Source organism: Podarcis liolepis (genome assembly GCF_965112155.1).
Source record: "Podarcis liolepis genome assembly, chromosome: 3".
NCBI lineage: Eukaryota > Metazoa > Chordata > Lepidosauria > Squamata > Lacertidae > Podarcis > Podarcis liolepis.
The window spans coordinates 104,414,265-104,433,946 of record NC_139557.1 but is presented as its reverse complement, the minus strand read 5'-3'; the positions used below and the strand labels follow the sequence as shown (position 1 = coordinate 104,433,946).

The 19,682-nt window shown below is 43.7% G+C and overlaps 1 protein-coding gene across 1 annotated transcript in view; it reads right to left on the bottom strand.

Moving 5' to 3' along the window:
* PRKCE (protein kinase C epsilon) overlaps positions 1-19,682 on the bottom strand; it is a 311,931-nt gene that overhangs the window by 29,671 nt on the left and 262,578 nt on the right. Inside the window, exon 11 of the mRNA XM_083494361.1 lies at positions 5,423-5,577. Within this exon, the coding sequence (XP_083350487.1) occupies positions 5,423-5,577 (155 nt within the window). The remainder of the gene's footprint in view (positions 1-5,422; positions 5,578-19,682) is intronic.

Genomic DNA, 19,682 nt, shown 5'->3' with positions numbered 1-19,682 from the left:
ATATAGAGCTCAGGAGTCAAAGGCCATTGCTCTCTCCATACTCCATTTTTGTTCTGGAATGGCAACTCTGGCCAAATGGTACCTCTCAGGAGGTTAGATTTGAGAGTGTCAACTGATGACTTCTGAACGGTAAGATTAAGACTTTTCTGAAGATCTTGATGTTGATCTTATCTGCACAGATTTTTAAATAATTCCTGTCTTGCACTTTGATCTTGACAGTGAGCATTTTTTTATTTTTTAAAAAACTAGTTCTGCTATAATTTTAATAGTTCTTGTGCATTATACATATTGTTATAAGTATAATGAGTATATATACGTTCCTTGATCTCGTATATGCGTATATATTTTAAACAGTTCCACTAAAAATATGAACAATTCTCACATATTATATGCATTATTATGCATATAATATTGCATTCATATATACTCCAGGATTCCTAAAGCAAGCAGCACATAAGCAGATGCGTAAAGTAATACATTAAACTGCATAAAAATAATACTGACACTTACAAAATGCAGAAACAGAATACAGTGGTACCTCAGGTTAAGTACTTAATTCATTCCGGAGGTCCGTTCTTAACCTGAAACTGTTCTTAACCTGAAGCACCACATTAGCTAATGGGGCCTCCTGCTGCTGCCGCGCCGCTGCTGCGCAATTTCTGTTCTTATCCTGAAGCAAAGTTCTTAACCTGAAGTACTATTTCTGGGTTAGCAGAGTGTGTAACCTTAAGTGTATGTAACCTGAAGCGTATGTAACCTGAGGTACCACTGTACCACATTGGGCTTGGTTCTTTAACATGCATAATACATTTGTTTTTTGCACATTTTTTGTAAGTCAGGTCTTACAAACATGCACCTAATAATGTGTAAGTGCTCAATTCAAGAGGCAAAGCTCAGCTGGGTTGGAACTGCCAAATTCTGTATAGAAATCAGTTCTCGCCTTCATTCCAAGCTCCCAAGCTGCCAAGGAGAGTTCAGAAGTCCATAGCCAATTGTTTAGATCACGTTTAGAATACTCCTCAGTTATGTATTTACCTGATACCAAAGGCCTCGAAAGGGCAATTTTATGGTCTATTGACTAAACAGCAGCTAGTGAAAATTATACAGTTTAATGGATGAATAATGGCTTTTAAAACAATTCAAACACATGCTGAACAAACAGAATTGGAACAGCTCAGGGGTTTAGGCAGCAGAAGACTACTTCACACTAAAAGGACTGTTTCAGTATGTAGTTACTTAAAGCAATTTGCTATAATGGCTTCTTAATCCTCATTATACTCAGATCTCTACCATGATCTTTCATTCGCACAACACCATGTCCCGCAACTGAGCCATAAACAAGATGGATCTTGCTCGAATGTAAGGAAAGGCTGGGGGACTCTAAGCAGCTGTAATGTGGAGCCAAGAAGTCTGCAAGTGGACATTTCAATTTGCTTGCTTGGAGGGTCTGTGGCTTCATGAGGAACTTGGGATTGAGGCTGAGTACACATTGGGGATGGAAGAATCTTCTGTTTTCGTTCTCACAGGTACTCATTTTTCCAATCTTAATTTCTGCAAACTATTTCCTCCAATACAAAGCATATTTGTATGTTATTTTCACTCATATAGTAACACCTTCCCCTAATACAGGCATAGGCAAACTTGGCCCTCCAGATGTTTTGGGACTACAACTCCCATCACCCCTAGCTAACAGGACCAGTGGTCAGGGATGATGGGAGTTGTAGTCCCAAAACATCTGGAGGGCCGAGTTTGCCTATGCCTGCCCTAATATATGTATTTTTTAAAGAGGGACACTTTGTCAACAGCTGAGAAATTAGCTACTTTTGTCTCCCCCTCTCCTTAAACATTTCTAACCCCGCTGGTCAGTAGTCAAACTCATACCTAAGAACTTATTTCTGTGTTTCCTTATTTCCTCTTCCCTCCCAATCTACTCTCCTTTTGTGCTGTGTCTTTTAGATGGCAAGCCTCAGGGCAGGCTCTGCCCCTAGTTTGCACAGATCTGCAAACTACTCTGGGAGCTTCTCCTTTTTTTGGCTCAAGAGCAGGATATAATTTCCGTAACTCTATATGTTTCAACCCAGCAAGATAGTACAAGCTTGTGTGGTCCCCCCCACCTTGCCCTTTTTAGTAAAGTAGAACTAAAGAATCTAAAATAATGGACAATTTAAACAGAAGATAAATGCTGTTTCCATACTTCCTCTCTGCGGCTTTAGTTTGCTGTTGTTATCTGACAGAAAGCCTTGGTCCCCTTCCTAAAAACTCTGCAGGAAAACGGCTGCCCCCTCAGGAATGTAAACTTGGCATGCTTTTCGGCCGGTTTCTGACTGTCTCTCTCTTTCTCATGATAACAAAAGGCCTACCCCACTATCCCACTGCTAAGGTCAAGGCTCTGCTTACGTTGTATAGGTGACCATTCATGATTAGAAATGCTTCACGTTCTTCCAGTGAAATTATTTTCACCTTTCCAATAAGCCTTTAGCTCAGTAGGAGTTAGGTTCTGTGAGCTGGGAAAACTCTAGTTCAAATGCCATCTAGGCTAGTTCAGATGTAGTGCCCAAACCACGGTTTAGTCAACATGTCTGAATTCCCCATCCTTCATGTTTTCAGCATTGATCGTGGTTACAGTGCAGGGGTGCGGAGCCTTTTATCATGATCTGCCTCACAGGCCAAATTTCACAGACGGGGGTGCGGTTTCCACCCACCTGTCAATCGCCAGACATCACAAATGATGCCAAATGATTTGGTGCTCTGGAGTTCGTAGGAGCAGGGCTTCCACTGTGGCTGCCCCTCTTCTGTGGAACAGCGTTGCTGTCAAAATACGACAGGTGCCCATTATCTGTATTTTCCAGAAAACAATTGAAGACACTTTTGTTCCAACATGCATTTTCCAGCTGAAAGAAAAGGTATTTGCCTTAAAGATGTTGATTTTTAAAACTATATTTAGTAATCTCTTCTGTTCAGTTTTAAAAGCCATTTTAGTTGTTTTGTGATATGTATGCAAATCTTCAGTTGTAGAAGCTGTACATCTAAACAGTACAGTGGTACCTCAGGTTAAGTACTTAATTCGTTCCGGAGGTCCGTTCTTAACCTGAAACTGTACTTAACCTGAGGTACCACTTTAGCTAATGGGGCCTCCTGCTGGCGCCGCGCCGCCGGAGCACGATTTCTGTTCTCATCCTGAGACGCATATGTAAAAGGAGATTCCTAAATGATGAAGCAAATGATGATTAGTGTTAGCACTGGTGCAAGTGTAATGCTGCACGGTGATTAACGTTGGAAAGGAATTTGCAAAGAGAGGAGGAGGAGGAGGAGGAGGAGGAGGAGGAGGAGGAGGGAGAGAATAGAGCGTGAGAGCCTGCAAGGCACTCCCAATTTTTCTAACGTGGTTTAGAAACTGGGAAATGTTCTGCCTGCCTTAGACCTCGATCATGCTATGGCAGATACCAATATAGAGCCTTCAGCTCATGCCTTCTGCAGCCGGGCAGAGACTTAGGGAGCTAACAAAAAAACAAAACAAAAGGAGAGCTCCACAGGCAGCGCGAGAAAGCAATGGGTGGTACACTGCGACAGGATGGGCTTTGATATAACAATGTATCTTTTTATGAAAATATTTATGTGAACTGAGAATGTGACTTTTGTTTTCATCGTGATCAGATAAGGCCACTCTCGCATTTGATTTTGTGTTTTAACTAAGAAGAATGCAAGACCTGAGACGGTGCCAGCCAAAAGGTGACTTGAACTCAGGGGTGGAGCCCTTTTGTCAGGGCCACAAATGAACCGACCCTTTGAACTGTGGGTAAAATGAGGATAAAACTGGACACCCAAGGTCAACAGCACCACAGTCGCACAGAAAAGACCGGTGTGGCTTGTGGCTAGGGATGGGCAGATCTGTCAGTTCCTTCGTTACTTCATCTTATGTCCAGTTCTTCACATTTGGATACGCACGAAAATTCGCCAGCATTTTAGTGTGAATTTCTTGTATACATTTGTATGCATTTTCTCTTAATATATATGCAATTCCCTCTGCAGGAATGTATTTCTGTATGCAATTTTCACAAATGCATGCATTTTCATGGAAACTTTCCTCCAGCATATGCATTACTTTAGCTGGAGAACACTATTATTATTATTATTATTATTATTATTATTATTATTATTGGCCAGGAGGAGGCTGGAATCCTAAATGGAGGACCGATTTGGGATAGGGATGTGTGCTTAACCCCTTATTTTCCCGCTCAAAATTCCCCCTCCCCAACAGATTTTCTCCATTCAGGAGAAAAGCTATAGGCACTCTATCTAATAGGTGCTTTTCATTAGAAAAGAGTAAGTTGGTGGAATGTTACAGATGACTGCAAGGAGCATGTCATTTGGGTTTGAAAACCCTCTCTCTTAGCCATGAGCAGTGCAGATTATTGCGTGCTTATGAACACGCACCCCGCACTACTGTTTCTGTTTCATGCATTCCGGCACTCGCCACTCTGCTCACGGGTGTATCTGCAGCAAACCCCTTTGTTATGTAAAGTGTGAATAGTGCTTTGTGGACTGAACCCTTCGAGTACTTCATGGAAGAAACATGAACCTGCGGCCAACTTCCCTCACTGCAGCCCATTCCATATACGCCTGCCAAGATTTATCTGAAGTTGTTAAAAGCTGCCAATTTTTGTATGTTGCTTTTCTTTTTTTTAAGGGAAAAGAAGGAGAGGAAGGGTGAAACGACAAGATAAAGTCCTTAATAAACACAGAGATAGTAGGTAAAACTTTCTCAAGTGGCTCCCTGTTTCTAATAATAAATATTTATCCCCGGAAAGCATTCTTTGTGGCATAGCGAAAGATTAGCAACTCGGCCTTTGCTATTGTTCGGGTGGTGATCCGAGGCGGTAAGATGTGAAATTCAAGTTGCCTGCAAAAAGAGGTGCTTCCCGTTAGTGGCCAAGCCCTCGCCCTCCTAGTGAAGAGGAAAGGGCATCATGTACAAAGCCTCGCAAAAACGATTATCCCATATCTGTCAGGCTGGAGACAACTAGGACAAACAAACTCAGGAAGTGGCAGGGAGTTCAGAAACGAGAGGAAATCCATGGCAGAAGGGGGGAAACTGAAGAGATTGCGCTGATCCGAGAACCAAAGTCAACTCTGAGCCACAGCGTGCCAAGCTTTTAGAAGAAGCACTGCTTGTCTTATAATACAAAACTGGCACCCACAGCTGGCGATGGCTGCAGGGACGATTCAGATGTTAACATTCGGAATGATAAACAGCCTCCCCTCCCCCGCCCCCTGCACCCCCCCAAAAAGAGAAAGAAAAAAAGTTCTGTGTAAGCAAGCAGAAACAAAACAGCCAATCCGGTTGCTAAGAGACATTGGCCCTCAGCCAAAATCAAACCAAGAGCCTTAAGAATTCTTTATTCCAGACCCGCAAAGAAAGTACCTGTAGATGACGCCATGTTGGTGGAGAAACATGAGTGCCGATGTGACTTCTGCTGCATAGAAGCGGGAGCGGGGCTCGTCAAATTTGCGCGAGCGCTGGATCTGAAACATTAGGTCTCCTCCATTGACATATTCCATGACGAAAAAGAGGCGGTCCTGAAATTCACGAAAATAGTGCTATTTAGCTGATTGCTTCCAGCCGCACAAAGACGCAGCTGTACGTACGTGGCACATTAGGAAATTAGGATCTGCATCCAGAAACGAAAGAAAGGAAAACCTGCACGTTTTAAGCAAGTTGAATGTATGGGTTTAGCTAACGAGCAACAGCAAATCACAGGACCCAAAAAAGTACTTGGAAAAACGATGGGTATTACTTTAGAATTGCTGCACTTATTGTTCATTTTTGAAAGATCCAATTTACCAGCTGTACAATTTACCAAGAACTTTTGCTGAAGCCTCCCGTAATCACGTGGTGTTTCCTTCCACCACGAAAAGTAATTCATGTGAAGACGGTTGCCATGAGCCATAGGGGAGTGTTCACAAGCCAAAACAAGCAGATTCCCCACCCTCCCACAATGGTGGAATGGGTCAGGGTTTCACACCCATAAAACCCAAGAACAGATAGAAAAGCCACTTTAAATTCTCATTTACGGAGAGCCTTTTAAGCAGACACAGCAAGGTTCTGTGGGATGGAGGGAGGAGTCTGGAACCAGGGAGTCTGAAAGTCAAAGGCAGGTTCTTTCCTCTCTGCACCACTATGGCAGCCCACCAGAAGAGGCACATGCTAGTCTGTGCTGCTCTCAAGCACCACCAGAGAAGTGGTACTGCATATTATAAATAAGCAACAATCAGGTGACAAAAGGGGCAAACCAATAGGATTCCAACTGGTCCTTTAAAGCCTCAGACATTTGCCTGGTTCCTTACTCAACCATGAAGCTCATTGGGTGACCTTGGACATGAAAAAGCACTGACCAAAGAATATACTCATTTTTAAAACGACTCTGTTTTCTATGCATTTGGAGTCTAAAAAGGGAACTCTTAGACTCAGGGGTCAGCGAACTTTTTCAGCAGGGGGCCGGTCCACCGTCCCTCAGACCTTGTGGGGGGCCGGACTATATTTTGAAAAAAAATATATGAACAAATTCCTATGCCCCACAGATAACCCAGAGGTGCATTTTAAATAAAAGGACACATTCTACTCATGTAAAAACACGCTGATTCCTGGACTGTCAGTGGGCTGGATTTAGAAGACGATTGGGCCGGATCTGGGCCCCAGGCCTTCGTTTGCCTACCCATGTCTCAGAGGTAGTTGTGAAAGAACCCTTAAAGTCCAAGGATTAAAAGCACGAATGATCGCTAGTTGCAGGGCTGAAGTCCAGGGGTGCAGCCCAGAGCCCTGAGCATTCAGGGGCTTCCCACCCTTGCTCAGGGGAGGAGGGAATTGCTCTGTGAATTCATGGGCATTTTCCTTGGACTACAGAATTAGAGCCACAAGGTTATGGCCTAAGAGTGCTCAGCGGAAGTAAACAGGACTTCCCTTGTGGGCGGGAGAGTTCCGGACAGCGAGCACATCAGAGCCCCCCCACCAACTGGATCAGGGCCAGTGTCAAGATATCTGGGAAGAATGGTGAGGAGGAGGTTGGGATGAATATAGCCAGCCAGCAGATAAGTGGAGCCTAAGTCATGGAAGCATATAGGCCAGGGGTCAGCAAACTTTTCCAGCAGGGTCCACTGTCCCTCAGACCTTATGGGGGCCGGATTATATTTTGGAAAAAAAATAAAAATGAACAAATTCCTATGACCCACAAATAACCCAGAGATGCGTTTTAAATAAAAGCACACATTATTCTCATGCAAAAACACCAGGCAGGCCCCACAAATCACCCAGAGATGCATTTTAAACAAAAGGACACATTCTACTCATGTAAAAACACACTGATTCCTGGACCGTCCGCAAGCCAGATTTAGAAGGTGGTTGGGCCGGATCCGGCCCCTGGGCCTTAGTTTGCCTACCCATGATATAGGCCATGGTTGATAATGAGACAATTTTATAATGGACTAGCAAGGCTTACTGCCAGAGATTTGGATAACTATTTAAAACCAGCATGAAAAAAAACCAGGCTTTCTGGGCAGCAGACACACTTTTCCTCTTCTGCCCATTTTCTACACGTTTGCTCTTGCCTCTGCCCCTCTCAGCATCCCAGCCTTCATCTTCTCCTTGCGTCCATGAGTTGGCTGTCTTCTTATACCTATGGCTGCTCTTTTCCTAGTCCTCTTGACTCCTCCTTCCCTAGTCCCTACAGGCCAGCCTTGCCCATCAGTAGGATACCAGCAGCTCAGCCAAAGGCAGCCCTAGAATCTACACCTCTTTGATGTCAGGGCAGTTCAGCCAATCACTATCACTACAGACCACGCCTGTACCACTTGTGATCCAGCAAGCTGAATGCAACTCCTCAGAGGCTCAATATTAACCCTCCAGCTTCTACTGTCTGCCTGGCACTGCCAAAAAACTCAGGATGGTTGTGCCTCTGGGCCAGAAAACAAGGCTGAGAGGCTCACAGTAAAGGCCTGATTTGGCTTGGTAGCAACAACAACAGACAAGTTTTCCAGGCCATTTCCAGCCCCCACTTTTTTGTCTCCTTGACTTTAAAATAGCCGGTTGTAATGTGACAGTAAAAAACACACAACCAAAAACCAAAAACAGAAGGAAAACAGTTTTAAATAAAATTAATTACTTATCAGGGTGCATTGGCTTTACAGAGAACATTTTCTTGTTCTCATTTCAGACTTGCCAAAAGGGGGATTAATCTGCAATTATTTTGTTTGTGAACTTTCCTCTTATTGTGGGTTATGCAATTCAGGAGTTCCCAGGGCTGCTTTACGGTACGGTGTTAAAAAATGACCACAATTTTGAACTTAAATGATACTTGGACGTATGTTATGGGGAGGTCTTCATCAATGCAGTACACAAATGAAATATGTCACATCATTTTCCACAAAAAAGTACATTTATATTTTTTTCAGGCATTTATAAAATATTTTGAGAGCTGATGTAATCTTTCCTGAAATCCTCATCCTCTTATCGAGCTCTGTGTAAAATTTCAAAGAGATCTGATCATTGGTTATGGAGAAAAAGAATAAAATGTACATGTGCCGAGGGTCTCAAGACGGACAGGCGACGCAGATTTCATGAAATTTTGAAGTACTATAAAATTAAAACTGTTTGAGATAGAGGGGAAAAAGAGGTAACGGGCCTCCCCTTGGAAACAAAGCCTATATATATCTATATCTATATCTATATCTATATCTATATCTATATCTATATATATCTATATCTATCTATCTATCTATCTATCTATCTATCTATCTATCTATCTATATATATAAATATCCCTCAACTGTTTTTAAAATCATAACATTGCAGAGTTGGAAGGGACCATAAGGGTCATCTAGTCCAACAGCCCTGAAATGCAGGAACCTTTTACCCAACTTGGGGCTCAAACCCACGACCCTGAGATTAAGAGTCTCCTGCTATCCTCCGAATGAGCTATTGCAGATGGGGAGTTAAAAGGTCTCTATCAGGCTCTATGGAGAATCTCCTTTGTGGATGCATTGCCCTTTCTTGAAACCATCAGTGGTTGTGGCCTCCTTATAGATCTGCTAGGCATTGAGGAGAAATTCACTCAGTCTGCATCTTAAAGTGAACTGGCCGAATTCTCTAGTCTTGCAATGATACGTGAATTAGAATGAAGCTGTCAATTGAATTACACACTTCTCTGAATTCACCGGACAGTTTCATCTGGGAGGGTGTGTGTGTGTGTGTGTGTGTGTGTGTGTGTGTGTGTGTGTGGAGTACACAAAATGCACATTTTATGGGAAGTTACGTTAAAAATGCATATTAAGGAAAAAGTATTAAAAACATACAATGCACTGAAAACTGTACAGTGGTACCTCTGGTTACAGACGCTTCAGGTTACAGACGCCTCAGGTTACAGACTCCGCTAACCCAGAAATAGTACCTCGGGTTAAAAACTTTGCTTCAGGATGAGAACAGAAATTGTGCGGCGGCAGTGGGAGGCCCCATTAGCTGAAGTGGTGCCTCAGGTTAAGAACAGTTTCAGGTTAAGAACGGACCTCCAGAACGAATTAAGTTCTTAACCTGAGGTACCACTGTACTTTAAGGGGAGAATGCATACAAAATGCATACTTTAGGAGAAAGTGTGTGTCATTTAAAAGTGATTCCCTCCTTATTTATTTTTTTAACCCACAAGAAATGGGATTGCAAAACTGACAAGGAATGGAAATGGGCTGATTGCCCCTAGCATGACCACCTCCCCACCCATGAGAAAAGCGTGGAGCACATTATCATTGCTTCCAGGACTCCCTAAATGTAAACCACCAAGAATGGAGATGGGCACTCCTAAGGAGAATTTATGAGTGATGACCAACCGCTTCCTGCAAGGAGGAATAAATATCCGTGCCAATTGGTTTTGCTTTCCCCCAAGACTGTCCACTAACCCTTCTCTGTTTACACACGCAGAGATACCATCAACAGGCTAATGAAACTTCACATAAATACCAGACAAAAAGGTAATGTCTTTCATGCATTGTTTTCAGCCTGAGAAACGTTCACTGTCCGTCTGCATAAAGAATATCCTTCCCTTCCCACCTCCCCCTGAATTCTAACAGAACCTAAGCTGCCCTTCCTTTTCTTTATTTGTTTTTCCACTTTTTAAATTTAATAACGCTGTATTAGATTACGGTTGTGACGAAAAGCACACTTAGTAGCGAGGAAGAGGGCATGTGCAGGGATAGCTAGAAACCCAAGCGAGACTCTCAAGTACGTTTCTGAGAGCTGGGCGGCCTGTCAGCCATGTGAAGACAGCTTGATTAGCTGAAACACCACGGAGCAGGAATAAATCACGCAATGTGTTTCCCACTTTCAAATCTGAGACGTGTGTCCGTGCTGTGCGTCAGGCAAGCAACATTGTCACCGCCCGCCCCCGACGCGAAGAACTACCCTGGCCCACAGTTCAAAACCCCCAAACCAGGAAAGGCATCATACACACACCCCTCTATAACTAGAATTCACAAGCAGATAAGACTTATCAGCATTCCCCAAGTGGCATTTTTCCCTTGTTTAATGTTTCTCATATAAATGGGTGTGAAGAAATCTTTCCCGATGCCAACAAGTCCTTAAAACTTGAGTTCACTGTGTCAATAGATCTCCAACCCTCCTCCCTCCTGGAAACCATTCCGGTAAGTTGCGGTATTTCTTCAAAGGCTAAAACATAGCACAATTGTTTAGGAAAATAGAAGCATTTCTGAACTCTGGAGAATGAAAGACCCGGGCAGCTGAAGCCTTTACACTGCCTACTGAAACCACCCCAGGTGAAGGCTGGGCTGAATATACTGCCCCACTTTTCTGGGACCATTCATCCCTTGAGAAAAAGGGGGGGGCATCATCAGCATCTAAAGTTGTGGCGGCTGGATATTTCTCTTTCAATTTCTTTGTAAAGCCTTTCTTCAAAGTGGGACTTAACTTCAAGTGGGATGGACCTCTGGAGAGTGTACTCTTAAGAACTTCAGAGAGCATAGCCTTATCTTTAAAGGTGAGGTGGCCGAGGGTTTTCTTTACTTTCTTTTCTTACAGAAAAAATCGCACTGCAACTTCCTTGTGCAGCACCTTGGCTGCTGCTAGTTGCTGGTGGCATTCCTGGGAGAGAATGCCCCTATGGGACTGATCCTACGTCACGATGCAGAGCATTTCAAAGGGACGTTCACAGGGACTAAAGATAACTGCCATGGTTCTCCCTCTCTTTCTATCCTTGCAACAAGCCTAGGACCCTCATACCTATGGGACCACCTCTTCCGGTATGCCCCACGGAGGATCTTAATGTCCATAAATAGCAACACCCTAGAGGTCCCAGGCCCTAAGCAAGTCAGATTAGCCTCAACCAGAGCCAGGGCCTTTTCAATACTGGCTCCGGCCTGGTGGAATGCTCTGTCTCATGAGACCAGGGCCCTGCAGGATCTGATTTCTTTCCGCAGGGCCTGTAAGACACAGTTGGTCCGCCTGGCCTTCGGCTTGCAATCAACTTGATCCCCTCCCCCTCTTTCCTTTTTCCTTCAGTGATGGAACTCCTATTTGGGGACTTCCCTGCCTTTTTTCTGGCCCACGTAGGACCAGCCTGGATAGTTGGCCTTGGTGAAGATTTGATGTTTTCATCCCCAAAAAAGTTTTTGATTTGAGTTTCTACTGAAAAGAGGCTGCATTTTAATGTACTTTAATCTTGTTTTTAAGTTGTATTTTAATCAATTGTTTTTATACCTGCTGTTAGCCGCCCTGAGCCCGGTCTTGGCTGGGGAGGGCGGGGTATAAATAATTATTATTATTATTGTGAAGAAGAAATTTTGGCTCTGCATGTGCAGCTGGCCCGAGGTCACCCAGTGAGTTTCACAGCTGAGCGGGGATACAAAGCAGCGTCTTCCCAGCTATAGTCCAACCCTAACATAGGAAGGGACCTTATGATGTGTCAGACCATTGGTCCACCTCTGCATTGCCTACCCTGGCTGGCAGCAGCTCTCCAGGAATTCAGGTAGGGAGTCTCTCCCAACCCTAACCAGAGTTTCCAGGGATTGAACCTGTGACTTTCTGCTTGCAAGGCAGACAATCTACCACTGAGCTATGGCCCTTGGGTTCTAACCACTACACCAGGGATAGGCAACATGGCAGCCTCCAGGTGTTACTGGACTACAGCTCCGAACCAGCATAGCCAATGTTCCGGGAAAAGGAGGACTGTAGTCTAGCAACATCACACTGGCAACCCCTACCTCTCACCGTGCTGGCAATACTTTGCATGTACCTACCAGGCAAGCCATCAAACAATCAATGCAGTCGGTCACCAGGAAAGTAAGTGTGGCCAAGCACTCAAGGGCACCCCAGCCTGTACCTTAGAAACAAATTGCTCAGGCAGCGGAGCCAAGCCTTGGTCAGAAGTGGGCAGGACCCTATTGGCTCCTCTGCACACCTGACCCCTGCTGCAATTCCACCATCTGGCCATGTGTAGCGGTGGCGCTGAAGCACAACGATCCAGCTGTTTCTTCCTTTGGCAAGCAATCACAGGGGGATAAGGCACCCAGCTCAGATGGCCAAAGTCCCCGTTGGAAAAGTTGGTGTCAGGCTCGACTAATATGCTTCTACGTTACAACCTTTCCAAAACACGGAATTTTGCTAAATGAATGCCACCGTCAAAAGGGAGATTTACTATAGCCAAACAAATACATTGTGCCCTTGGCACGTCTTGCAAGAAGCAATTTGATTCAAGATTATGGGGTTGGGGGCGGTATGAAATTCTTTCCCAGCCGGCATTAAAAAACTGTGATTACTTAACTCTATTTAAACAGGATGCTCAAGGAGTTTGTTTAAAATTACTGAAAACTGCAGCGACTATCCCACCCATTAGGGCTTGAATAAACACTTCCTGCTTCTGACTGAAATTGCACAGACACACTAGACTTAGTACACAATATTAAATGCAAACTAGAGAAAGAGCTGAACAACAACAACGCTAATGTTCCAGACTGCTTCGTCTCCATCTTGGGAGAAGGCCATCAATGAAGACTGCGTGGTGATGCACAAATGGCAAAAAATAAATTAAAAAAATTAAATTGGTATTCAGGTTTACATACACAGACATTCCATTGAAGTGATATACAACGCTTACTGTATTTCCGTAAGCTATGCTCTGAAAATAACGTAATCACTCAAAATTCACATTTTACCACTATTATCCCCACATGGTAGATGAGGGTAGGCAGAACTGAATGCAAGTTAAGTTGTGTTGACAAGAAGCTGCCCAGAATGGCTGGGGAACCCTGTCAGATGGGTAGGGTATAAATATTACTGTTGTTGTTGTTGTTGTTGTTGTTATGCTTTTCTAAGGATTCAGCTACATGTGACCAGTTTTAAGGGATGTTGCTTAAAGCTCTGAACCCTTTATTCCAGCTGTACTTTCCCACATGGGTGGAAGAGGAGGAGAACTGAATGCTCTAGTCTGGCTGTATTGAGATCTTATTTAAAGCTGGGAATTACTTCTGGTCATGGAGACCCACCAAGAGAGAGAGAGAGAAATGGATAAAAAAACAACTGAGGGAAACATCTAGATGGAAGAGGATCCAACACACCACTAGCCCAAAGACACACACTCAACACCCCTTATAGGTAATCAGTAGTAGATTGGATTCTGCATATAGATCTGTCGCAGTGCTGGAGTGAAGGAGTGGTGGGTGGTGAAAGGCTTAGGTACACTTGCTACTTCTCTACTACAACTCTCCCTCCCCAGTGCTGCTTTTCTCAAGTGACAAGCTTATGCTAGGGCTTGTGGCTTCTCTTACACACGTGTAGTCCTAGGCCCTGTGAACAAAACTGCCAGTGTGCAGATACTCGCTAGCAAAAGCAGGAAATGAGCCCCCTCTCCTGAGCACGTGAAGTGTTTCAGCGAAGTTCCCATGTACTTATATGAAAAGGTCAGCCAGTGACAACAGTCGGCTCCAGCTTCACAACGCAGCAGGAGACTTCTAAAAGCCCTGTGATCATCTTGAATGGAAAATGTACAAAAAAATACTGTTGGGTCGCAAACTCTGCCCCGGGTCTAAGAAAGAGCTTATTTGCACAATTACTTTGGACGCAGTGTTCCGAATAGCATGAAATCCGTTCAATTTCCATAAAGCCAGATTTCTTTGTGACTGGTCAGATAAATCCCGCTGGGATGGAAAGTTAGCAGGAAAGAAATGGCTGGAATGTACTAAGGCGGAAATCTCATGCAAGTCGCCCTACTCGTGAGTAATAAGCAAGGCAGCGGTGGGCAACCTGCAGCCTTTGGTTTAAATTTCATAGAAGATAAAGGGGGGGGGGCATAGAGAGATAAAAGTGGGCATCCACTGACTTTCGGCTTTGGACCCGCCCACTTTGGTTTAGGCTGCACCCACCATGGATTCTGGCTTCTCCAACCACCAGTATGTAGCCCTTACAGATTACCCCAAGGCAATGCAGCCCTTTTCTAACAGTTACTAATGCCATGAAGCTTATTCAGGAAAAATTACTATTGTATAATAGATTTAAGTATCCTTATACCTCTGCCCAGATCTCGAAAAATCATTGCTTTTATTTAATTATTCTATTTGGGTTTTTTTATGCTATTTCATCTATTTCATTTCTCTCTCTTTTAAAAAGTTTAGCACAACCATTATGCACTCTTATTAGTCTTGGTGGTTCAGTAGTTTTTGCTGGCTTTATCATTAATTGAATTTTTATACTGTCCTTCATCCAAAGATCACAAACAATAAAGGATCTAGAAGCTGGAGGCAGGGACCGTCCACTCAGTTAGGATGCTTCCAACACCTTCAGATATTTCAGCTCTGCAGTGGAATTCTTCCCATTTAGTCCAACTTTATAATGTAGATGTTCTAGTTACAGGTAGGTAGCCATGTTGGTAGCCATGTCGTAGTCAAAACAAAATAAAAAAATTCCTTCCAGTAGCATGCACACGAAAGCTCATACCAACAATAAACTTAGTTGGTCTCTAAGGTGCTACTGGAAGGAATTTTTTATAATGTATATGTTGTTTAATTATCTTAATTTTACAAAAACCAGCCAGCCAACCAACCAATTTTTAAAATGTTGTACTTCCTGCTATTATCTGCTTTGGGAATGGAAAGAAGTGAACATGGGATATAGATTCCAACCGATGTTCCACGTGTTGTACCCACAATGCATTGTGTGCTTCCATGCCACACAACAAGAATCTTAACAGAAAATAGTGGGATGGGGAAATGAGCACTTACAACATGGGTATATACAGTTAGTTGGACTTCCAAGAAAATATTGCAGCATGGGCAGCTGCTGTTCAGGGTTTCAGCCAGTAAGCCAGCCATGCCCTTTTGCAGTGTAGTGAGCATGCCAAGCCCTAATTGGGCTGTTTGGTTCTCTCCCCCCCCCCAAACTTTTGTACTTGGGTTATCCCAAGTCTGCTGATCCATCCTTTCCTGTACACAGACGGGGAATAAATTCACTATTAGCAGATAGAATTCCTACATATTTAGGGAAGGGAACTTGACAAACAGATACCATTTTTGGTGGCACATCTCCATGTTTCTGATGGCGTGTGTTTCTTTGGACAGAGGCCAAGGGCTTTAAAATTAGCTTAAACTCAGCCCTCGCTTTACACACCAGTTTTTGAGGTTTTGTAAAGCTTAACTCTTGGGTTTGTCGTGGCACGGAAAAACGACCGTGGAAGAGCTGCCATCCTGTTAGGAATCCTCATAAAAAAGAAAGATGTTTCTGAAAGGAATCTGCAGAATGTATTTTTCTCCCTTTTTAAGATAAACTGAGAAAGGAATGCGTACGCTTATGGATATTGTTAAGAAGCTACTTAACACAGGTTGCGAAAGTGACATAAACGATGCCGTTTTCCCAAATCAGGCGATGATCTGGCCCCCCTAACCCAGATTCTTGCCAAACTACACATGCATGAGGCAGGTGGGAAACCAACGAAGCTTTGGAGAAAAAGCTGTGCCTTATTTGCTCATCTGTGAGGTAGCTTGTGGTTTTTTGAACAAACCATGATTAAAACGAACCGTGGCTCTGTATTATGTGCAATTGTAGCAAACTTAGATGCAGTTGAAAGAGAAGCTGAACTTTCCTCTAGCAACTACATGAAGCTCTCTGGGAAGCCTGGCATTAGAACAATCTTCTCCTGGCAGAAAAGAAGCCCATTACATTCATTTCTTGCAGCCTATAATAATTCTAAGTGCTGATTAGGATCAAGTAACTTTAAAAACCATTACGATTCAGTTCCCTAAGTAATTGGGCTGAGAGGGCCCTTCAAGATGGACTTAATAAAGCAAGATTTACACTCTGAATAACTTCACAATACTCAGACTCATTCTCCCAGCCGGAAGTCTCGTACAGGCTCAATGGAATTCATATTTTATGTCATGGGAGCCTTTGGTGACCCCCTCCCCCAATCGCCTTCTGCTCATAGGAAAAAAATAAACTAGAAATCAATTCACACAACCTCAAATGCCTCTTAGACAACTGGTTCCGTTTGCTTGTCAGGTGGGCTTGTTAAGGGCCGAGCCAAAGAAAACATGTCTCTGTGTCTGTGCCGAGCAAGAATAAAACAATAAAAAATTATTTCAGCTGCTACAGCTCAGGAAGTAAAACAAAAACACTACATGGAAGCAAAAAGGCGGGGAAAATCCTGGCTTTCAGACTCCTTGTTCTCTTTTGAACCTTATTGTCCAGCTCTTAAAATAGGCACCAGGCTGAATTGAAGTTATGTCAATTCTTTAAAAACAAACAAACCCCAAGCCAGACCTGGTTCGGTTTTTCATCTAAATCCAACCTGCAGTTCACCGAGCCAGACACAGCCTTGCCACAAATTGTACCTACCAAGAAACAGCTACGGTCAGCTTTATATATAAAGCAAGTGGGATCTGCAGTGTATGTTCAGTGCCTAGTAGGAGTGCTCCCATGCAACAGTAATGGGGAATCTCATGCTTGGGAGCCGAGTGCAGCATTCCAAGTCTCTCTGTCCAGACCTCAGGGCTCTTCCCCAGTCCATACCCCTGGCCCTGCAAGATGCAACTATCACTGGCCATGCTCCACGCCACCCTTTCTGCACGACGGTACTCTTGAACTGTGATGATGTCTCTTGTTTTGAATTATGGTGCTGGAGGAGACTCTTGAGACTCCCATGGACTGCAAGAAGATCAAACCTATCCATTCACACATATGTTGAAACTTGGGGCATTGGCAATGCTGGTGCCAAAGCCCTTTGTGTGGGGTGTGTGTGTGTGTGTGTGTGTGTGTGTGGATTCAGGGCGCATTTGCAAATCCCACCCTACCATCAGTTGTAATGGCGCACCTTCTCTGCTTATTAAATTTTCTTGTAGCAAACAAGAAAATATAATGTTATGAACTTTTTCTCTTCTGAGGAAATTTGGAAGTTAAACATTATGGCATGTAGGTTGGCTTGACTGAATAAATATTTACCACTCCTGACCCCCTGAGAAAGAAATTTGTTCCTTCCAAACATTTCATCCACACAGGGAAACCAGCAGGGCTCTATGCCAATTTATAGTATTATTATTATTATTATTATTATTATTATTATTATTATTATTATTATTATTATTATTATTGATGACGTCTCTTCTCTAAGGAAGCTGGCCATTTTTAGTCTCTGCTGCGCTACGGTGGTGTTACCTTTGAGTCACAACACTGCAGAACATCTGTGTGCATTTTTTTCCCTTGTTGGTTTAAGGAGATTAATCTAGCATACAAAATCACAGTGTGTTACAACAAAGCTTTAGGCATGTTGAGAACTTGTTAAAGTGTAACTCTAGAAAAGATGCCAAATCCATGTCTGAGAAAGGCAAGGTTCAGTTCAGCTGGAGCTGTTCCTGTTTATGCCACTGCTAGCTGGCGAGCTTGCAACCGATCCGAACACTGCATAAACCCACAAACCAACAGAGGCTTCGCCATGTTTTTAATTATTAGCCCATAGCTCTGTTTTTTGTTTCATTCTTCCGTCAAATTTCTCCATAATTCCACACTGAAACACCATGCAGAAGTGAGGCAGAGATGAACAAGCCATGCAGAATTGATAATATAAACCAGCTTCCCCCAATCTGGTGGGAATTGTAATCCAAAATTCCAGGGAAGGCTGATGGAGACCATTGTGCGCGGGCGGAGGGGGCAAGCTGGAACCCAGAGACCATTTCTGGCCTCGTGTTCAAATGCCAAGAACGCACAAGTAATGCTACCCTAGACCGCAGAGGGAGGTGTGCAGAGAAGTCCAAGGAGGAGAGATGGTGATGATCACTAGCTTTAACCTCTTCTAAACATACAATGAGTTGGTAGAGCAGGTGCACCACTTCCAGACAGGAATCGAACTTTCCCTAAAATGCTAATTCAGCCTTACAAAGAAGCTCTCAGAAAGTACAGTGGACACTCGGGTTGCGAACGTGATCCATGCGGGATTCACAACCTGCAGCGTTCGCAACCCGCGTCTGCACAGGTTGTGATCCGGCGCTTCTGCGCATGTGCAACAGCCGAAACCCGGACATAACCTCTTCCGGTATTTCCAGGTTTCAGCAGTCCGCAACCTGAAAAAACACAACCTGAAGCAGCTGTAACCTGGGCTATGACTATACCAAACTGAAACATTAGCTTTTCGCTTTGAACCAGCAAGGATCTTCTCATGGGTCTTTAAGTGTGGCAGGAGACCTTGAGATGCAAGTAATTCTTGCTTGCTCACTGAGACCTACTTTCTTTCTCGCAAACAAAGGGATTGGACAGTGGAGAGACTATGGCTGCATTCAGACAGCACCTTATTCTGTTTTCCTGACATTTCCTTACCTAGTAATTTCAGTGTCTTATACAGTCATAACTCGGGTTAAATGTGCTTCAGGTTGAGCGTTGTCAGGTTATGCTCCGTGGCGACCCAGAAATAACGGAGCGTGCTACTTCCGGGTTTCGCTGTTCGCGCATGTGCTCAAAATGACGTCACGTGCATGCAGGGAAGCAGCGAATCACGAGCCGCGCATGCGCAGATGTGGGTTGCGTTCACTTCAGGATGTGAATGGGGCTCCAGAACGGATCCCATTCGCATCCAGAGGTACCACTGTATAATCTTTCACACAATGCAAAAGCCATTTCTGGAAATCTAGTGGAAGCTTAGTGCTCATTTTCATGTTAGCTGGTTCCAGAAAAAATCCAATTGCAACCCCCTTGACTCAGAAAGTTTAGTGTCGTAATTTCACGTGGCGAAATTTGCTGTTGGATCCCAACATACAGTTCCTTCACAACATTTAAAATTTAGTGGGACATGACAGCATATTGATATTTTAAAAGTTCTGTATCGCAACAAGTACCACAGTGACAGGAAACATTGGAAATCGGGACAGGAACGCTAGCATTATAATCAGTAAAACTAATGGCGCAAAACTGCACGTCTGAATGTAGCCAACGACAGCTTCACAGAACTAACTCACAGGACTACTGTGAAGATGACACTTAACCTGCAAGAGAAACAATTAATAATCCTAACTGTTTCTCTGCGGAAAAGGGGAATTAAAAGCAACAGTCACTTAGGTTTCATCGTTGTCTGCCCCTCTATCAAAAATAAAGGTGGCCTTTAAAAAATATCAATTATTTTGGCACAGTCCTGAATGTGCAGCCTTAAAAGCATTGC